The 20,343-nt window shown below is 32.2% G+C and overlaps 1 protein-coding gene across 3 annotated transcripts in view; it reads right to left on the reverse strand.

Annotated features, from left to right (window-relative positions):
* Positions 1-20,343, reverse strand: part of LOC126832716 (neurabin-1) — a 59,006-nt gene that overhangs the window by 5,803 nt on the left and 32,860 nt on the right. For 2 of the 3 annotated variants that reach the window (XM_050563583.2, XM_050563585.2), the window contains 15 exons: positions 19,534-19,783; positions 18,360-18,629; positions 16,702-16,755; positions 15,630-15,758; positions 15,098-15,219; positions 14,598-14,694; positions 12,934-13,081; positions 12,636-12,719; positions 11,851-12,005; positions 11,408-11,517; positions 8,226-8,390; positions 6,557-6,714; positions 3,799-3,969; positions 1,543-1,652; positions 841-1,023 (listed from right to left, as the gene is read on the reverse strand). In XM_050563583.2, the coding sequence (XP_050419540.1) occupies positions 841-1,023; positions 1,543-1,652; positions 3,799-3,969; positions 6,557-6,714; positions 8,226-8,390; positions 11,408-11,517; positions 11,851-12,005; positions 12,636-12,719; positions 12,934-13,081; positions 14,598-14,694; positions 15,098-15,219; positions 15,630-15,758; positions 16,702-16,755; positions 18,360-18,629; positions 19,534-19,783 (2,206 nt within the window). The remainder of the gene's footprint in view (positions 1-840; positions 1,024-1,542; positions 1,653-3,798; positions 3,970-6,556; positions 6,715-8,225; positions 8,391-11,407; positions 11,518-11,850; positions 12,006-12,635; positions 12,720-12,933; positions 13,082-14,597; positions 14,695-15,097; positions 15,220-15,629; positions 15,759-16,701; positions 16,756-18,359; positions 18,630-19,533; positions 19,784-20,343) is intronic. The other variant, XM_050563584.2, reaches the window with a different exon arrangement.

Genomic DNA, 20,343 nt, shown 5'->3' on the forward strand with positions numbered 1-20,343 from the left:
ATTATATTGTAAATATATGTTTCAATCAATGATGAATGTTATCTGCAAAGTCATTAAAAAGGTATGCCCATAGCCGAGAAGTTGTTCAGTACTATAGAAGTAATTACAAAAAAAATTTAATTGGCTCTTTGTGTCACTACTTTTAAATATATGTGTATAAATTTCAAGATAGATAATTACTTTTGTCACTATAGAGTGTTCATAGCACAAGGGCCATAACCTTAGAAGTAATTGAAATTCAATAGGATTCTGTGATTCACAAGATTGAACAATGCATATGAATTTCAGAACAGATTGAATGATAACCAATAACTAACGGGTATTAACTCTGGAAGTTATTATCATAAATCAATGAAATTCAATAGGATTTTTCGTTCCACTAACCTAAACAATATACTGTTAAAGAAATGTAATGGGGTTTATAAAATCCTACTGTTCTGCACTGATTGGGCTAATGAAGACAGGCACCATACAGTCTACTACATGTATGAGGGAAATTTTTGCCCAGACAGCGGTACTATGGCCTACTTATATTGAATTTCAACTGCCAAGGGATCTTTTCGTGCACACCAATGTGTAGACAGGGACCTTGGTTTTTCGTCCCATCTAAACGACTATACGTTGTCCCTTGCCAGGCCCTCTGTCCTGCACCATTGACAAGGGGGAACAAAGCCGGAAAATCCCAATGAACTTTCTCGGCCAATGCAGGGGTAAGATAATAAATGTTGTCATTATAGAATAACTTATATTTGTCTAATTTAATGTTGACCATATTTGAAGACAGATTAGACAGTTCTTTTTTATATCATCTGTAGTTTTAATAAACAGTAATTTACTAACCTTTAATTTAGAACCATCAATAGCAAGTAGCTGTAAGCCGGTTATATTTTTATCACGAAAAACTGTTGTATATTTCTCTAATTCTAGTGCAATTAACCAGTGACACACATGTTCTGTTGTCCAGTCTGGTATAGGACAAGACTGAAATTGATTCAAATTTCTTTTGTTCGGTGATAAATTCTCCTGAAAAATATCATTTATATCTATATCACCATGAAACTATCACTATTATTTGATTTCTATTATACTGATCTATGTAATTGCACCAGTAACTTTATGATGTAACAAAATATGATGGAATGGAATTTAATATCTCATTAACACAATACTTTCCTCATTTTGAGATCAATGTTAATTTGAGTTTTTGGATACTTGTGCACTGACAGGGAGAAGATTGTTGTTTGGACAGTGACAATGGTGCTGTAGCCTACTCTTTTTTTTTTTTCGATTTCCAACTATGCACACCAATCAGTACAAAGGTCAACCTCATCCTTTTTTTTGTACTCTCTGTTGAACATGACAAGATACACTTTTCTGATCTGTCCCTGACAGCAAAGAATGAGCTTAAAGATCTTGAAGCTTTTTCTCTTCCCACGCCAGTCTTTGAACCTACGATATTCTTTTCGAGAGTACAATGCCTCACCCCTCCTTTTCTTCCAAGAAATGCCCAATGTCATTGCCATGAAATAAATAAAATCCTACCTCTGCTGCAGGTGTTCCTGATATATTTAAAGTGAAAGTAGATTTGGCACCATCTTCATCAAATTCTGACACCATCATAGAAGATGAGATGTCACTTGTAGAACTTGTTACTAATAGATAATGAAAACAATATTATTAATAGAACAAATAATGAGAAACAGAAGAGTATGTACACGTAACAAATTTTAAGACACTGAATGTGTGTGTGTACAAAAAATAATTTACTATATGATCTTATATGCCCTGTATAAATCTATAAATCTAATTCAGGACTTCACTCAGTCTGATACATCAATTCGTCAAGTTTTATTATCTATGATTTAAATTTGGGTGGATTAACAACTCATACTTCAAGTCCTGTATGTATATAGAATATAGCATAGCAACCAATAGTGCAAAAACAGACAACCAAGTTCAAATCTATGCAAAAGTTTCAAAGCTATTGAAGCAAAACAATCATTTCATAAAAGCAATCAATGATGTAAAACACAAAATAAAAAACTATATTCAAAAGCATGCAAAGTTAGTAATCATTCTATTAATATAGCATCATTCATAAACAAACAATAGCAAATCATGCAAAATAGGGACAACACAAAAATACTACTGAACACTTGAATGTGAATATTTTGCAATCGGTGAAATAAAGCTAAATATCCCTTTAAAATCCACCAAAGTCTTTGCCATGTTGTCAATCATATTCTATGGGTTAAGCGAAATGGAATTGATACCAGTAATTATATTCTGAAGGCTGAGCAAAATGGAACCGTCAAAATCCGTAAGTTAAGCAAACTGGTAGGCCCAATTTATTCCTGAGGTTATTGTGTAATTACCAATTATATTCAGTGGGTTATTGTGCAACTGAATTACCAATCATATTCACTGGGTTATTGTGTAATTGAATTACCAATTATATCTGTTAGTTAAAGATGCATTATGTAAGAGCAAAATTTGCCTTTTGCAGGTTTTGTCTGGACTTTAGGAGTTATATAAATTATCATTTAGGGATTTATTCACATGACAAGCCTATAATCATCTATTTACATCATCGGATGGCTCAGATGTAAACAGATTGAAATACAATGGCCATTTTTAATGATTTAATTCAAAATAGCAGCTAAGTCGCCTGGGCAGTCAACAAGGGTTGCCGCATATTTTTTCTTTTGTCAGTAACGAAAACATTTACAACACACCAAAATCTGATTACAAGTAACAACCCATTCAGTAATTATCCGAAATTATTAGAATTTGTTTGGCTTCTAGTTCTGCCCTATACCTAAGTTTATCATACAAAACATAAATTTAATATCCTGGGCCGTAACATTGGCAGTAATTATCGGAAATCGTTGAAAATCAAAAGGATTTCTTGTCTCACAACCTTGAACACTGTGTATAAATTTACAGTCAATCGAATATTAACTTTAGCCTCTAGAGTGTCCACAAGAATTTTTAAAGTGATCAAGGGCCATAACTCTAGCAGTAATTATTGGATATCGTTGAAAATCAATAGGCTTCTCATGACCTTAAACACTGTATATAAATTTAAAGTCAATAGGATATTAACTTTAGCCTCTAGAGCGCCCACAAGCAATTTCAATGAGGGTGTATAAAAATGGAGAAGCAAGGCTGAGTCTTCATTAACAAGTAACATTGCTACGATAATAAACTATCTATGTCAATACTTCAAACAATGATAACATCACTCAGAATAAAGTAATTTGAATGAAATTTTCGATATATTAATTTTGAATTACCGGGTATCTATTTTTGAACTATTATAGCAAGAAAGACCAGCTCTTTATCTAAATCTTACATAATGCATCTTTAGGAGGAAGTGATTGCTGATTATATTCACTTGTTAAGTGAAATTGCCAGTTGCATTTTCTAGATTAAATTGAGTGGAACTTCCATAACAATTATTCATAGAACAGAACTCCCAAGCATATTTCCTTTGATTTGACGAAATGGAGTTCATTTTTTTCTGGGGGATTTAATAGTTCATTTGGGACTAAAATATGGAGTTTGTGGAAACTGGTAAACTCTAGCATCTGGAAAAAGCCAACAAGGTCGGGTTCGTAACATTTTCTTTATTTTGTAAAGGGACCATCAAAGGTTTAAATAGGAAATTCTGAATTATGAATTCAGAGAATGTGAACAAGAATGTTGAGTAGAAGGGTAATACGGTTACAATCAAATAAAATGTGTCTTGACATAACATGTTGTTACATAGTTTATGTGCTGTGTTGTGAAACTTACCATCATAACCTGTATCAATTGGTGTCCGTGATATAAGAGTTATTCCCCCTGAGTCAGTTAAAGAATCATTAGAATCTAAGCGTCGATTGGATAAAAGTACGATACTACTTGTACTGCTGTTTGTTGAACCGGGTTGTTTTGGTTTCATATTAAATTTGGGTATTCCGAAACCTGTTTACATAATATAGGTAATAAAACTGATAAAAATATTGTCATGCAAATCTGAAGTAGGGGATAGAGACGGGGTTGTGAATAACAATTATTCTATAGATTAAAGAGACAACAAGCCAGGATAAAACTCAATTACACAGCTGTTCAAGACCTTTTTGATTTGACCAAAAAATAAAAGTGTCAATTAAAATTAAATTAAGTTTAGTTGATTTCCTTTGTGAAGTGTGTATCCGTCCACATTAAATTTTTTATGTCATTGATCAAGTAAATATTCAGTTATGTTACAGCTTAATATTTTGAAACAGGTAAGCTTATAGATATTGTCCTGTCATCAGTAATCAATAAAACACTTTATTTTCACCTACATTTGAGAGGTTTAGCTATTTTAAAGGTATGTTTATAACATACACGCAATCTCAAATTATTCAAATGGGTACTTTATCATTTCAATTGCAGCAAATTTAAATTTCTATAAATTTAATCAATTTCAATTAATTTTTGAGGTTCAGTAAAGCTGTCTAATAAAATTTTTAATTAATGTGTTACACATACATTTTGTGAAACTGGTCCCTAGGCACCAATTCTCTGATCTATATTGTTTATTTACTACTGGAATGTGTAAGGCTGACCTTAAAAATATCTTTGTTTCACCAAACCCGACCCACAATCGAGGAGAAGGGTCGGTAGGTCGGGGTTTTTTCAGATTTTTTTTTTAAGAGCTAATTTGACAGCTTGATAATTTTCCGGGTGCAAACATTCGTCTTCTTTTATTGGCAAACAAATCAATGACATCGGCATCGGGATTTTTCTTGATGCACGACTCGCACACAAATTGCGACAAACTCACGTTTGAAACTCCCTCAACACGTTTTTAACGATCGTGCGGGTTGTGCCTTTATTTTTCTCGAAAACGGATATTGAAAATATCGTCGTCATGTTTAAAACGACGCCCCACAGACATAGAGGCAGAATCATTTCGTGGGAATGGACGTGCTTTCGTCTGCAACCATTTTGTTGAGAAGCGACACCTATGACGCTTTCGTCTTGATCAACCAGTTTCAATAATGAATCAAACCATAGCCATAATAAAGGGAAATAACTCTCGTGATATATTTCAGGTTGACACACAAAATAAAATAAAAAGATCGCGGAAAAGTGCAATAAAATAATTTAAGTCGGGGGTGGTTTTAGTTAGTCGGTCGCGTTAGGCGAAACAAAGATATTTTTAAGGTCAGCCTAATTATTGTTTAATTTTGACAATAAATCTGAACAATCTGGCTTGTTGATCCTTATTTATACAAATCCCCTAAATATAAGTGTTATGTAATAATAAACATAAATCATATCCCATACATTTATTGTTATATTTAGAAGTTGAATTTTGTACTATATAAATCAAATATAAAATGATTTCATATTGTCATGTAAATCGATATGAACAACTCAAGAGTCAGATATGTTTCCAGCTTTATCAAATTACACTTAATACTTTAATGTCCTCTATCAATATCAATCATGCTCTATATTTCTATATAGATCTACATCAAAGTCCAACCTATTTTTTTTTTTCCATTTAAAAATAGTATTCCAAAATGAATATAAATCTTATGGATGAATTATTCAGAGCAAGTGAAAACTGAATTTCATAATAATAATAAATCTACCTCATTTGTTTTTTTTAGAATATAATTCTAATTAGTATTTTACTATTTTATTTGGGAGGACTATTATATAAAAACCAGAGATCTACATGTACATCAAGGTCTTCATTTAGAATTTGATTCTAATTAGTATTTTACTATCTTATTGATGAATATTAGGGATGAATATATTATATAATAATGTTATATACAGTAATTAAACAAGAATGATTAATATGTAGACTATATAATGAAACCTTTGCCCAAGATATCAGATGTATTATTCATTGAAAACTTCTCAATTTTTTATATTGAAATGTTATGATTGCAAGCTAGTTGATGTGATATTTTAAATTAAGTAACACAAGCCTTTTGACAAATGAATTAATGAAATTTGTAACTCAATAGGCAATATGGATGATAATTAATATTTATAGGAGTCAAAGTAAAGAATAAATTTTTTAAATTAATTAATTAGTAGGAATAAGGAATAATACAAATATAAACATAGCGTCCAACAATAAATTATATATTTCCATAAACAAAGAGTTCAGGAATGGTATGTATCTTTTTCATGCATCATTTTTTCTTTTTCTTTGTAGAAAAAAATATGTATCATTAATAAAAGGTAATATTAAAATAACAATTTTGGTAATTAATTCTTTCAAGGTCATTAGATGTGAAGCTACATATTACTTTACATTTTCAGAATTACAAGATATTTTAACATTGTGTTTAAAATGGATGACTTTAAGATGGTACACATACATGTAATAGATAGATAAACAAAGAATTCATGCATATACAGAACTGGTTAAAATATGAAAAAAAGATATTAAAACTAAGAGGCAAATAAATCAAAATATTAAAAATCTTTAAAATTAATCAAATCTAGATGCAACAAACATTTTGTAAAAGAACAATATAAGCAGAGTATAAAAACATACCTTTGGCAGGTTTAGCTGAAACCAAGGTTATGGCCCCTGAATCTTCATTTACATCTGTTGAAGCAGGAATTTCTGAATCCAAACCACGAAATTGTGGTCTATGTGGATCATATGAGGTCTGTGATACAGAAGAGGAGGTATCTGACTGACTTTCCTGTCTAAATAAAGAAATATCACAGAATTTATAAGAATTACTTTCCTTCATCAATATAAAGAGTGCCAATCATATAAGCAGATCTTACTAGTTTGTAACAATAGATTTAAATAACAACAAAGTATTTTAAATATTTCTTAGTACTGTATGTCAATTACCCTGTAGGATTAACATTTTTAAAGTGAATACTGATTTCTTTTTCTAAACAAACATGTTGCAGCCTGCAACCCTCATAAAATACCATTAATCCATGAAATGCTTATCAGTATTTTGAGATATAAATACATTTATGCCTGGATCCAGGAATGTTTCTTTGGAGGTGGGGGATGGGAAGCCAACAAATTAGATCACACTGAGCAAATGCCCGCCCAGATCATTTATATAAAGTTTTCCTTTCCACATGCAAATACCTCATGCAGTCCTATGTCAGCAGTTTTGTCAATGAATAGGTACATGTAGTATCATTCAATTAATTCATTACTTAGTGGATTTAATGTTGTGAAAATATATTTAAACATTCAGATATTTCACACATAGTATATTGGGTTGGTGTTAAGTGAAACTCAGTGAGGGTTTCAACAACCATTCAAATGGATGAGAATGTTGCATTCATGATACTAATGAAATGATTGAAAGTTGATAGATTGATGAATTCAATGACAAGATATGATATGATTCAAAACCTAACTAAACACAAAATATAAAACATAACTAAACAAACACATTATAAAACACAATATATAACACATATATAAGACATAAACAAAACAAATAAACTACAGTATAACTAAATAAATATAAAATGCAACTAGACCCCCCCCCCCCCCGCTTCACAAAATATAACTTTTAAGTTAAAAAAAACCCACAATGTCAATATACAACTTGAACAAGGAAATAAAAATCAGATTTTCAGTGGAATTTTCCACAATTGTCCATGATATATCAAATGCATCACCTGCCAATCTGGATGGTAAAACCCACCACTGCACAAAAGGTACAGTTCTTACCGGAGTAGGATTAAGTCAGATTGAAAATATAATGAAACCAAGTAATAATAATTCTATATCTAAAACAGGAAGCTTATACAGCTTTGGGGTGTGTAGGCTTACGTATTTCAAAGAGAGAGAAATGGGGTTTAACGTCCACTTGACACAAACTAGGTCACTTCGGGACTACACATGGTTCAATTTTATTTCAATAATTCGCTTGCGGGTAGGGGGGTCTTTAGCAGTGGGAGGAAACTGGAGGACCCGGAGAAAACCCATGAGGTTGGACAGGTGACCCTACTCCTTGTAGTGTACAACCGGGGAATCGAAACCCGACCAGTTGACTCAATGCCAGAGATACAACGCGCACGTGCTAACTGTTCGGCCATCCAACCCCCCCCCCCTTAACCTATTTCAACATGAAGTAGAACTGAACCTGTCATGAACAGAAACCTTGCAAGCAAACCATAAGTTAGTAATTAAATATTAATTCTAAAAAGCATGCTAAAGACTAAAAATATAACATTACCTAGAGTGACTATTCGTGGAAACACTATCATTATCACCCTCACCACTAAGGGGTGGTGGATGTTGTGTAGGAGGAGGAGGAGGGGGAGGGGACGAGGGCATCATATTACTAGAGGAAGGTTGACCTCTTCGTTTTTTATTATTACTTTTTCTAACAGTACTGTCGCTAAATTGGAAAGAAACAAAATTACAAATTTTACTTAGTTTTTCGATATCCAAAATTTGTAAAGCTTTCTGATGCAAACATATCATCATCTGATTATAAAAGATCACCATCTTGCTAGAACTATTCATCACAGTATTTTATTGTATCAAAGCTATTTTTAATCATTCATTATTCATCACACAATATTTTATTTTATTCATCATGCAGTATTTTATTCTATCAGAGCTGTTTGTAATCATTTATTATTCTTCACACAGTATTTTATTCTATTAGAGCTGTTTTTAATCATTCATTATTCATCACATAGTATTGTCTTATGTTATATCTATTAGACTCCTGGCTGTTGTTAATCATTCATTATTCATCACAAAGCATTATGTTATATCTATCAGACTCAGAGCTGTTCTTAATCATTCATTATTATTCTTCAAAAGTTCAAAATAATGTTTTATCTATTTTTGCCTTTTTGTTGATTTTCTAATCAAACCAGGGTAATGATTTTATTCATAAAATTTGTTTATTCAGAAATTAACATTTAAAATGGACATTTTGTATTTTACAACTAGTTTTGTCATTTGTGTACTCTAAGCTAAGATTAGAATATAGATGTTGCTTATTTTTTTAAGTTAGCAAAAAAACTGCTCCTGTTAAGATTTAATTTCTTCTTCTTAAAAAAACAATTACATTTTTCTTTAAGCAAACTCAATTCTTAGCACATTGAATAATTCACTCAAAAAATTAAATAAATAGAAAGATTGTGGATTGGTTATAAATCAAAGTCAGAAATACGTATATTTTATGGATAAAATAAAATATCTTAAAAAATAATTCATAAAGATATTAATTAGGGCTGAGAGTAGTTAACTTATTAACTGGTTAACGTATAAATGAGATTAACACGTTAATAGAAATGAATTAACACGTTATCACTCTGTGACTTCATATTCGGCTGGAAAATAATAGTATTGAAGACCAGTGAAAGGGCCTAATTCATGACAAAAATCATTCATAGAAAAAATTCCCGTCTCCCACTTGGAATCAAGGGTCAAGGTAGAAGGCACCAAATTTGATCATTTTAAAAATGTTTTCCTGTCAAAAAGCAACCTAAATCCAGAATAAAAATAATGATCAAGAATAAGGTATTTTTACTCTCTGAAATGGGCTGAATACGAAACAGGCCATGATTTTGGAGCTTTGATAATTTAATCATTAACTCGTTAACTTAAAAATTTTAACATGTTAACCAGTTAAAGGAAATTTTAACTTGCTCTCAGTCCTGATATTAATACCAAGGATGATGATCATGACGAAAGGAATAAATGATAGATTGACAAATGAATAACTGGATATATGAATGAATTGAAGTAATGGTTGATGTGTAAAATTAACAAATGAATGATATGTGAATATATCTAGGAAAGAATATCAGAATATTCAGTAATGAATAACTTAGCTCAAAAGAATGATTAAATAAATAATAAGCTGGCATCAATAAATTAGTGTGTGTACATCATCATCTTTACATATCATGTAGCCCATTCTCATATCATTACTATCCTTGGCTCAATAAGGAATGTATTGAATCAAGGGTAGTAATGCTATGTTACAGAGCATGGTATATGAGAGATTGGTATGAGGTAAATTAAAGAAGTGACATCTTGTCTGTCAAGAAAATGCATAAACTTCCATTTTCACAGATTAGCTGTGAGAAAAAACTGGTGAACCTGGGAAAACAAACAATCCTTGTCATGTACACTATCTAACTTCTATAATTTCACTTGTTCACCCAACCATCCAGACATCACTTGCCAACCCATACTGTCTGATATCACTTGCCCACCCACCCTATCTGATATGTCCACCCAAACTGTCTGATATCACTTGCCCACCCAAACATTCTGATATCACTTGTCCACCCGACCTATCTGATTTCAAATGACCACCAGAACTGTCAGATATCACTTGCCCACCAAACCTGTCTGATATCACTTGCCCACCCAACCTATCTGATTTCGTGCAAAAGATGGATTTAAGCTGACAAGACAAGAATTTGGTGATGATGAGATACAATTTACTCTACTTGTACTTACATATTAATAAAAGAAGGTATTCTAAGAGCCAGCAATGAGAAATAAACCGTAAAGAACAGATTTATTATATGCTGATCTAATCAATGTTATCACAGTTTCAAATTTTTAAAAAAAGTAAAAATAACATTTCCAGATAATCCTTAAGTGGCATTTAGCGATTGAGCACACAATACAATACAAAACACAACAGAATTTATGATTTGTGTTGTGTTGTGTGTTTATTTTAAAACATTTCCAGAGTTAATAATAGATGTTAGCCTAGACTATAAATTCTAAACTATTAGTTGTTTCTAGGTACATGTATATCATAAGATAGGAAATTAAAACAGTCAGAAACTAGGACTGTGTTAGCCTACATTGCTGTACCTGAATACAGTAACATAGTGCTCCCTCTAAATGCACCAATCAAAGACTTTGTTACAAATTAATGAATCTGACCAACAAAGGATATTGACCAAAATATCTTTGATGTTATCCATATGATATAATATTAAAGAAGCTACAACTCTTTACCTGTGTCAAAATCAACTATTGAATTGTGTTTATTTCAAAAGAATAAGTGATAGGACAAACTCTATCTGACAAAATTTTCGTTTTCAAAGATTAAGTGGAAGTTGACTGTTGGACACAAAATCTGTGGCTCTAAAAAAAATTTAAATGTGGATGTATACCAACTTTGCAATGCAAAAACAACATATCAAAGTTAATTAAATCAACACTTATTTTTGTTCTCAAATCACAGTGGTCTGTCATTTTAAATCTGACATCAGCTAACACAGTCAAGGTAGATATAGCTTTTGTTTTCATACTATGACATTGTGAGGACCCTTCTACTTGCCACAGCAAATACTGCTATTTTCTTTTTTTTGTGAAATGTTAATATCTGGTACCTAATGGATACATCGATCTAAATAAACAGATAATTACCTGTCATGTTTGATCCAGGTTTCAAGGCCACTCTCAGATTCTTGTCGACTTTCTGTGTCTTCTTTAATAACACCAGTATTATTAACTCCATCTAACTCACTATCAGTAGACTGAAATATACCATAAAATATAGAATCATGAAAAACAATCATGAAAGATCACAAAACAAGATAACCATAATGTAAAGAAAGATAAAATCATAAAACATAGACCCATAAACATAAAAAAACTAAATTTTGAAACAATGTGGTGTATACATCTAGAATATATTAACCAGCACCACTGACAACTGATTTCTTCCGCAAACAATTAACACTGTGACACCTTCAAAACCACTGACTAATAGAAACTGACACAAAAATAACACTCTTCCTGTATTCCTTTTAACCCTGATATATTTGTAACGAGACAACAATTTGATATTGGTCTGAATATTTATTTACCTTAGAGCGTTTAGTTGGAGGTCGTCTGGAACTATTAGCCAAGGCAGCTTTAGCTTTACTTGCTGTAGTATCTAATAAAGGTGTACTCGGTACTTCTTCAAACTCTTCTTTTGATTTATTATTTACAAATGGTGGAGTCTTTGGTGATTCAACATCTATAAATGAAAATAAAATCTTTATCGTCAATAAAACTTGGTTAGGACATGTAACTGCAAGTTCTCTTTAAGAAACCAGAAATGAAATGGGGTTTAACGTCCTACTATTCTGCTCCGAACTGGGCTAATGAAGATATTTTACATGCACGCCAATGTGTACACGGGACCTTGGTTTTTCGTCCCATCCAAACGACTAGACAGCTGTCCTTGTCAGGCCATCCGTCCTGCTTCACTGACAAGGGGAAACCACGCCGGAAAATCTGGATGAACTTTCTCACCCAATGCAGGGATAGAACAACCGACCTCCAGGCTAGCTAGCCAGCGTCTTACCAACTTATCCACCGTGATCCCTCTCAAGAAACCAGAGATATACATTTCAGCTCTCATTTCAAAAGTTGAAAACTTCTATGCATGAAACATGTTACAAAATTAAAAATGTTAAATGTATTCTAAAAAAATGACATTGATTTCATGAATTTCAAAAAAGAAACAACACAATAAACTGCTGTTTTTTTTAATATTTTCTTTGGATTTTTTTAAGTACTTTAATTAAGCTGAAAGAGATGGCAAACATCAAATTATATTCAATATTGAAAAAGAATATGTCGATAAAAATTATAATATACCCACCAGGTGTAAGGATTGGATCTGAACCAAATATTTCTGAACCAGATGAAACCTCGGATACACTTCCAACAGGTGATATTGCATCTTCTAAAATAACATGATTAAAATTTTATTTGCACTTTTGCCACAATCTATTTAGTACCTGTAGGTATATATCATTAAGTTTCATTGGTTCGATTCACTGTATTGACAGATTTCTTTAAACAATAGATTTGATTGATTTAATACCTATAGGAACTGCTGATTGATTTAATACCTGTAGATTTTGTAGATGTAATTAGATGTTTGATTGGTCTATTACCTGTAGATGTTGTTTTAACAAGAGGTTTGACTGGCTTGGATACAGGTATTACATCTAATTTATTTATCTTGTCATTTCCTGACTGTAGATTAACAGGTAACCCAGCAGCTGTCTGAGCTGTCGTTAAATCTTTCTCTAATTCAAATATCTAAAATAAATAATACAATATAAAATAATGCTCAAAATATCTACTTCATGAACCATCACAGGCATAGGGGTGATGATTTTCCGTGATCCTGAAAAAACGCGGAAATCGCGGAATTGTCCACTCAAAACAGAATTTGAAATCTCACACGGAAAAAGATGGAAAAGCCGATATTTGCTGATACTAAACACAAACTCAAACCAATTTTGCAGTTATCCAAGTATTTCATATTTTTATTCATAAAAATCGGAAATATTGAATGATATCGCGTGGTTTTGTTACTGTCTATTTTAGTATTTAGCTACTTTCATTTCATCATTTAGGAATCATAAATTTAATCGAAATGAAAACCCGTCTTTTATGTATCCCTGTATACAATTACTCTGTAGTTGAACTTGAATTAAACATTGTAATGTATATATATGTCTTAAAAAAAACTTCTGTCACTTCATAAAAGTAAAAATCGTTTCATTTACTTCTTATTTTACTGCCGGGCTCGTGACTCGTGTTTATCCGCATTAACCACGTGACATCACAAATATACCGTAGCCTTGTGAATCCAGCCCTTATTCTCGAAGAAACGGTAGTAACTACGAAGATGTCTGGATAAATCGTGACGACAACCAGCAGCTGAGAAAAATGGCTTTGTCTGCTAAAAAGATGAAACAAGCTCACAAGATGTAATTTTCTGTTATTTAATTCGGGAAACAGGTTTAAAGAATAACTAGTCATTGAACATTACAAGTCATTCACAATTCAACATTGTTATCATTGGTTTAAAATGATCCGTTTTGTAATAAAAGGCATTTTAAGATGTTTTATTCATTTATTCATAAAATAACATTTTATCTCGAAAAAACGGAATATGGTCAGCTCGGAAACGGAAAATAACGGAATTAAAAATACTTAAAACGGAATTTGCTATTTTCTGAAACGGAAAATCATCACCCCTACAGACAGTCTAATGACTATCTTCCACAAATTGAGAACACAGAATATAGAATGATCTCCCATTTTGGTGAATGTGCTTTCATTAATTTACCCAAATGTTCTATTTGCTAGGGCCTGCATTACAGAAATTTACTACTAGGTTCTTGTCTCTAATTCATAAAAGATATTAACAAAGATGTACTTATTCAAATATGTTTGATTCAGGATAAGAAATACAAGACTAACTCTATTATAATCTTCTGGATCTCACAATCAACAAGGAAAGAGGACAGAAAGTTTTAGATAAAGGACAATGAGCATATAGGTGGAGGAGAGACGGTAAGTCTCTTATAATTTATTATTAACTGGTGGTTGACCTGGTGTAGCACAGGTACGGCCATGAACTTAAAGTAGCATAACTCTGAAACCAAAAGTGGTAGTCCAACCCCACCCGGCCTATGTTACTCCCTAGTCCAAGTCACCCCTATACACCAACATGCAGCCTCGGGACAGCTCTAGTCTAGCCACTATCCCTGAACAGACAGACAGACAAACAAACGACAGATATTAGTATAGATAACTACGTTACCCTATCTTTCAAAGATTTAACTAGTGCATTATATTGTTGATCTTTTTCGGATTGTTGTTGAAGTAACGATTCACGCTCCTGAATAAAATCTTTTTCTCTGAAATCAAAATAATACAACAATTAAATCACAGATTTTAATATAGATATATTGACATGATTTGTGACAAGTGTAATCAAGTTGTCCACCTCCCGAATTGGCATACGATGTGTTACTAGCCTGATCCATTGGTCTACAATAATCCTTGTACTATGTCAAAGTTGAACATTCCTGATAAAACATAGAAACAGTTGTGCAACACTGGCCACAGACCTTGGTAATGCCATCCTGGTATCTAATTGATGGATATTGTATGCAATTTTTGATTCAAAATGGTTTGATCCATTACACTAAATAGACTTGTATTTACAAAATGCTTAATTTATCTCCTTCCTATACAGGAGACTGGCCAAAGGGTGATAGTAACACCAATGGAATATATTATAGCAAACTGTGACCTTACCTTTGTTGAAAATCTTTTATAAGTTTTTTAGCTTTGTAATATTTTTTTTCTAAAGATATACAGTCATTTTTCATCTGTTTTTCTAAGGCAATATATTGACCCTGAGAATCTTCTAATAAATCCTGAAACACCAGAAATATAACATTGATTATGTTAGCAAGAAAACTGTTCTAAATACAGACAAAATGGATGATGTAATAAGAGACAATTCAACTATAGTCATTACTTCCGATAGGTAAAAAAAAAAATTATAGTGATTGTGCATATTGTCTTTTGCTTCTTTAACATTTTCTATTCATAATATCATATTCAAAATAATCATAGACTAGCTTAATCATAATACTTAGAGTAAGTTATTTTTCATAAGCATATCAGCGCGGGCTTACCAGAATTGTACAAAGTAATGGATTCAAGGGTAATATTATATTCAAAGCCTCATAAAAACCAGAAGTAGGTTATTCCAAGACTAATACAAAATGTTCTTACTTTATACTACTAGCCTACTCCAAACATGAAATATAAAAATGCTAACCTGGTACTGACAGATTTCTTTACGGCTACTTTCCAGGGCTTTTTCCAATTCTCGAAGCCGTAAACTTTGTTCATCAACTTTTTTGTCTGTCTGTTTTTTCTGTACTTCAACATTTTCTAACAAAATCATCTGAAAAATTAAATAAAACTCTAACATTCCATGACAAATTTTTCTGAACAAAAACAGAAAACATTTACCAGTCAAGAAATGTTCTTATTATAAAAAAGCACAACTATAATAAGTTGATGTATGTAGAAAGTTTCATAAAAAAAACTTAAACAGTGTATGGGCTGCAAAAATGGGGATGGGAGGAAGGATGGGGCCTATTTAAATATTCAAATCTAATTTTTTTTTTATGCTGGATAATAATTTAACAGCTACTGGGATAAACTTTTATAAAAATTCAAACAGCACCAGTTCAAAAGCCACCGTTAATTTAACATACATTATGCAAGAGCTAAATCTGCCTATTGTAGGTCTTTCTTTAGGCTTGAAATGTTATATAAACCATTAATTAGACATTTATTAACAAAACAAGACCATAATCAACTCTCGGTGTCAACGCTGGCCTGCGATATTTGTTGGATTATGATCCGATTTGCTGCATAACTTTCCTTCTCGATTTAACGATTAAATGGATAATGAGACTATGATTTTTGTCGCACCGACTTTAGTAATGATGACCGAGGCTATGCGGAACTTTTGATCGCTTATTTCTCGGTTCATAGTGGATTAATTTGACTGAAACTTTCAGCAAATTGCCTTTACATTATCTAATTAACTGCCAACTCGTTATCTAATCTCCCATAATGTATCTTTAAATAATTGCTACCAAATCTTTCAATATGGCATCCCCTGGCTTAAAAATCAGTCAAGCATATACTAATAAATAAACCCATCAAGTTTTTAATACAAAACTATATCTTCTTTGGAATTAATATGTATCTTGTTATTATGTTCTCATGTTATTTCTAAACTATATTCTAAATAGCTGTTGTAATAGGAGGATGGAATTATAAGCACTAAAGCAGGGTTCCAATCATTTTATAATAATAAATAAAACAGTATTTACCTTAGCTTTAAGTTTGGCAAGTTCTGCTTCTGATACAGCATTTTTATAATGTGCCTATCAAACAAAAAAAAAAGATTTCATTAGATGACAAAAATACTGTCATGTAAAACAAATTTTTCATTTTAATTCGCATATATATATGCCAGTTTTTTTTAACCAACCTAAAATGCCTGAGAATTTTTGTCCATTTTGAGTCTATTATCAAAGGAAATTACTTAAATTATTTTCATGTAACAAATTGGCTTAAGTGTTTCATATTTTGTCATGGCAAATGCAAATGGGGGACCAATGCAGATTATCACTAGTAATTATAAGAAGGGAACCATTTACTGGAAAAATACAAATAAAATTCTTGATCTTGGAAACTCAGAAAAGATGGTTATCAGAAGATCCAGGCCAGTGTTGCTATTTCAAAATTTTTCTTGTCTGACAGTTTACCAAAAATAAAGGGGAATAACTCTTATCGTTATTTAAGCAGACAGAATCACACCACAATTGCAAATCATGTGACAACAAATATTCAAATTTTTACATAATAATACAAGTGCACCGTGCCATTTTTCAGATTTAAATCTTGTATTCAAATTATGTCAGACTGTCAGTAATATTTCAACAAAATTACATGTTTTTGTAATACGATAGAATGAAAGTGGGCCACCCAGTACCTGCTTCAAATTCACGCCAGTAATATTCCTCCAAAAATATGCGTCTTCGTTTATACAAGAGCAATTGAAAGCAAAACATTGTTTTCTTCTTTATAAAATAGTATTCTAAAACTACCATGGTAGTTTAATCACTTGTAAAAAGGCAAATAGCGTAGGACATGTCCAGAATATACCGGTGAAATAGCATCAATGATTTGACACCTCAAAATACAACTATAGGATCATTCCATGTCAAGTGGGCCAGGGGTGGGAAATTGACCACCGTTGAACAAATCTGGAAAAAATATATGTTATTGAACATGTAAAACCCAGAAACTGTGCAAAGTTTGTGGTCTGTGGCTTGAAAATTGACTGAGATACAGGCATTTGAGTTTAATGAGTTACCGATAAGTTTTCAAAACAAAATATGTAGCAATAATTTACTTGAGTTTCAGATATCTTATTTTTGTTCTAGTGAAGGTATACAGGTCAAATACGGTAGTCTTAAAGAACTTTTTGTGTAGATTACAATCTGCAATCTGGAATTACAGGTGAGTGGCCATGAAACCGAAAAACATTTGCTGTAATTGTATATTTCTGGATTTTGTAGTGCTCTAGGAGCTACATGTACAAAGTAATAGATATAGACCCAAATTTTGGCCTATCCAGTGATTGCCGGTAGTACTTCATACAAAACATATGTAAATTATTGATACATAATTTGTTTCGAAAACTTTTCGCTAACTTAAGAAACTCAAATGCCTGTATCTCAGTCAATTATTTTCAAGCAACAGATCACAAATTTTACACAGTTTCTAGTTTTTACATGTACAATAACATATATTTTTTCAAGGGGGGGGCGATTTCCCAAATTTCTGAAATTTGACCCACTTGACATGGAATGACCCTATATGTAAACATCAATATAAAAGGTAGTCAGACTTAGATCTCTGGATGTAAAGTGGAATAATGTTATAGGCATATTTTCAGAAATTCACTATAACAAGTCTTTACCTCTTTTAATTTAACAAAGAGAGCCTGTGGATCCATATCAGGTGAAGTTGTATCACTGCTACTTTCTGCTAATTCAAATACCTCCACATTTGGCTTATCACCCATCTCTTCAGGTGAACTAGCAGGTGTACTGTCAGAGTCCATCCCTGATGGAGCTGACATGGGTGTGGCGTCACCTGCATCAATATAGGTTTCTTCTACCTCTTCTTCTTCTTCTTCCTCCTCCTCTTCTTCTTCTTCCTCTTCTTTTTCTTGAGCATCCTCCATACCCTACAAACAAAATAACGTTTTTACTGGTATTTTATGAATGGATTTACGCAGTCCTAATGTTTAAAGTCCTCCCTGGTATGTTCGAGTGGTATTGTTCCGTTTTACTCTACTAACCCCTTGGTCCATTCACAGGGTTTATTACAAATTCAAATGATCTGCCCATGAGGATTTCATTGGCCACGTAGGTTGATTCTATGAACCAATCAAACAGTTTACATACCAGTCTTAGCATCATTATTTACATTCACCACAATAAAAGAAATTTAATGTTGATGAGGTGACATGCACACAATATGATGTCCTAAAATATTTTGACAAAGTTTGCATCAACCTTAGTTGCCTATAGCAGATAATTTGACTGGAATACTAGAATTACTCTTGCCATATAATTAAGAAGAGTTTTTTTTTACGGGACCTTTTTTTTCTTATTTTTGAAGTTGGCACAAGTTTTTTTATGACTCCTTCACCCTTTCCTAAACATGAAGGAATGATTTATGTTTCAATCCGATTTAGGTTCTAATTATGTAACACAACAAATAATTTTTGTTTGAAACTGAGTTCTGAGCATCTTAACTGATTGATCAATCAAATTTTCCCTGTGTGAAAATATGGTAATTTTGGCTTGAAGTGTATATAAAAGTGATTCTGATTGGCTTAGTGATAACAATCATTATGAATATTGTATGCATTTTTCTTGATATTTTCTGATCTTTTGGCAGAAAATGCATATGGTCATAAAATAAAAATTAACTCACTGATATGGGTGGTAATGGAACATAGTTAATGAAATTATAATCTAATTTTATTGAATGATAAAATATATATGTTTGAATGATAAACATTTCGTCACATCTCCTTTACAGCTCTAATGTTGAGACTTTACTCTTCATGGAGCCTTACTAACCTTCTCCTCCTCAGTCTCTTCTTCTTCCATATAAGACCGATCTGATTCTTCTCGCTCTAACTGATGTATATGATTATGATGCTCATGTTCCAATACTTCATCTTTAGGATGGAATTCGTCACGTAATTCCTGAAGTCTTTCATGTTCTTGTCGACGTATTTCTTCACGTCTTCGATCCTGGTCTAAAGATTGTTGTATTAATTTAGCTACCTCACTTTTACTAGGGTCTGGTTCTCGACCAACTAAAAATCTGAAAATTATTAATTTGTAATATGTTAATTTACTATATTCTATTGAATCAGTATGAATGTAAAATTGTAATTGATCTGTAAGAGATTTAGCTGGGCTATAACTCAAAAGTATAACAGTAGCAGAACAAATAACATCTGGTCCATTATTCCTATGTGTGCTATACGAGGTAGGACAATTTTTCAGGTACAGCAACATTTCTGCATACTTCAATTTCCAAACAGTTTTAAAAAAGCCTGAAAGCCCTTCCTAGCCCTGATTGCACAACTACCACAGCCCCGACATTTTAATGGACTAGACTCCTGTCCTTGCATATTGACTTAATCAACTAGGTTAATGTCCCTTGCATATGGTCTTATGACCGGATACTGTTTCCTTGAGATTCAACTCAATTTCTACTAAGGTTGCAACGATATCAAATTATTTTATCGCGATTAATCACGATAACAGCTTTTGGAACTATCGCGATAAATAGCAGTATTGCGATTATGTATTTTATCATGATAATTCTCTTTTATCACGATAATTTAATTTATATAATAATCATGATAATGGAATGTT

This window comes from Patella vulgata, chromosome 9, assembly GCF_932274485.2.
Source record: "Patella vulgata chromosome 9, xgPatVulg1.2, whole genome shotgun sequence".
Classification (NCBI taxonomy): domain Eukaryota; kingdom Metazoa; phylum Mollusca; class Gastropoda; family Patellidae; genus Patella; species Patella vulgata.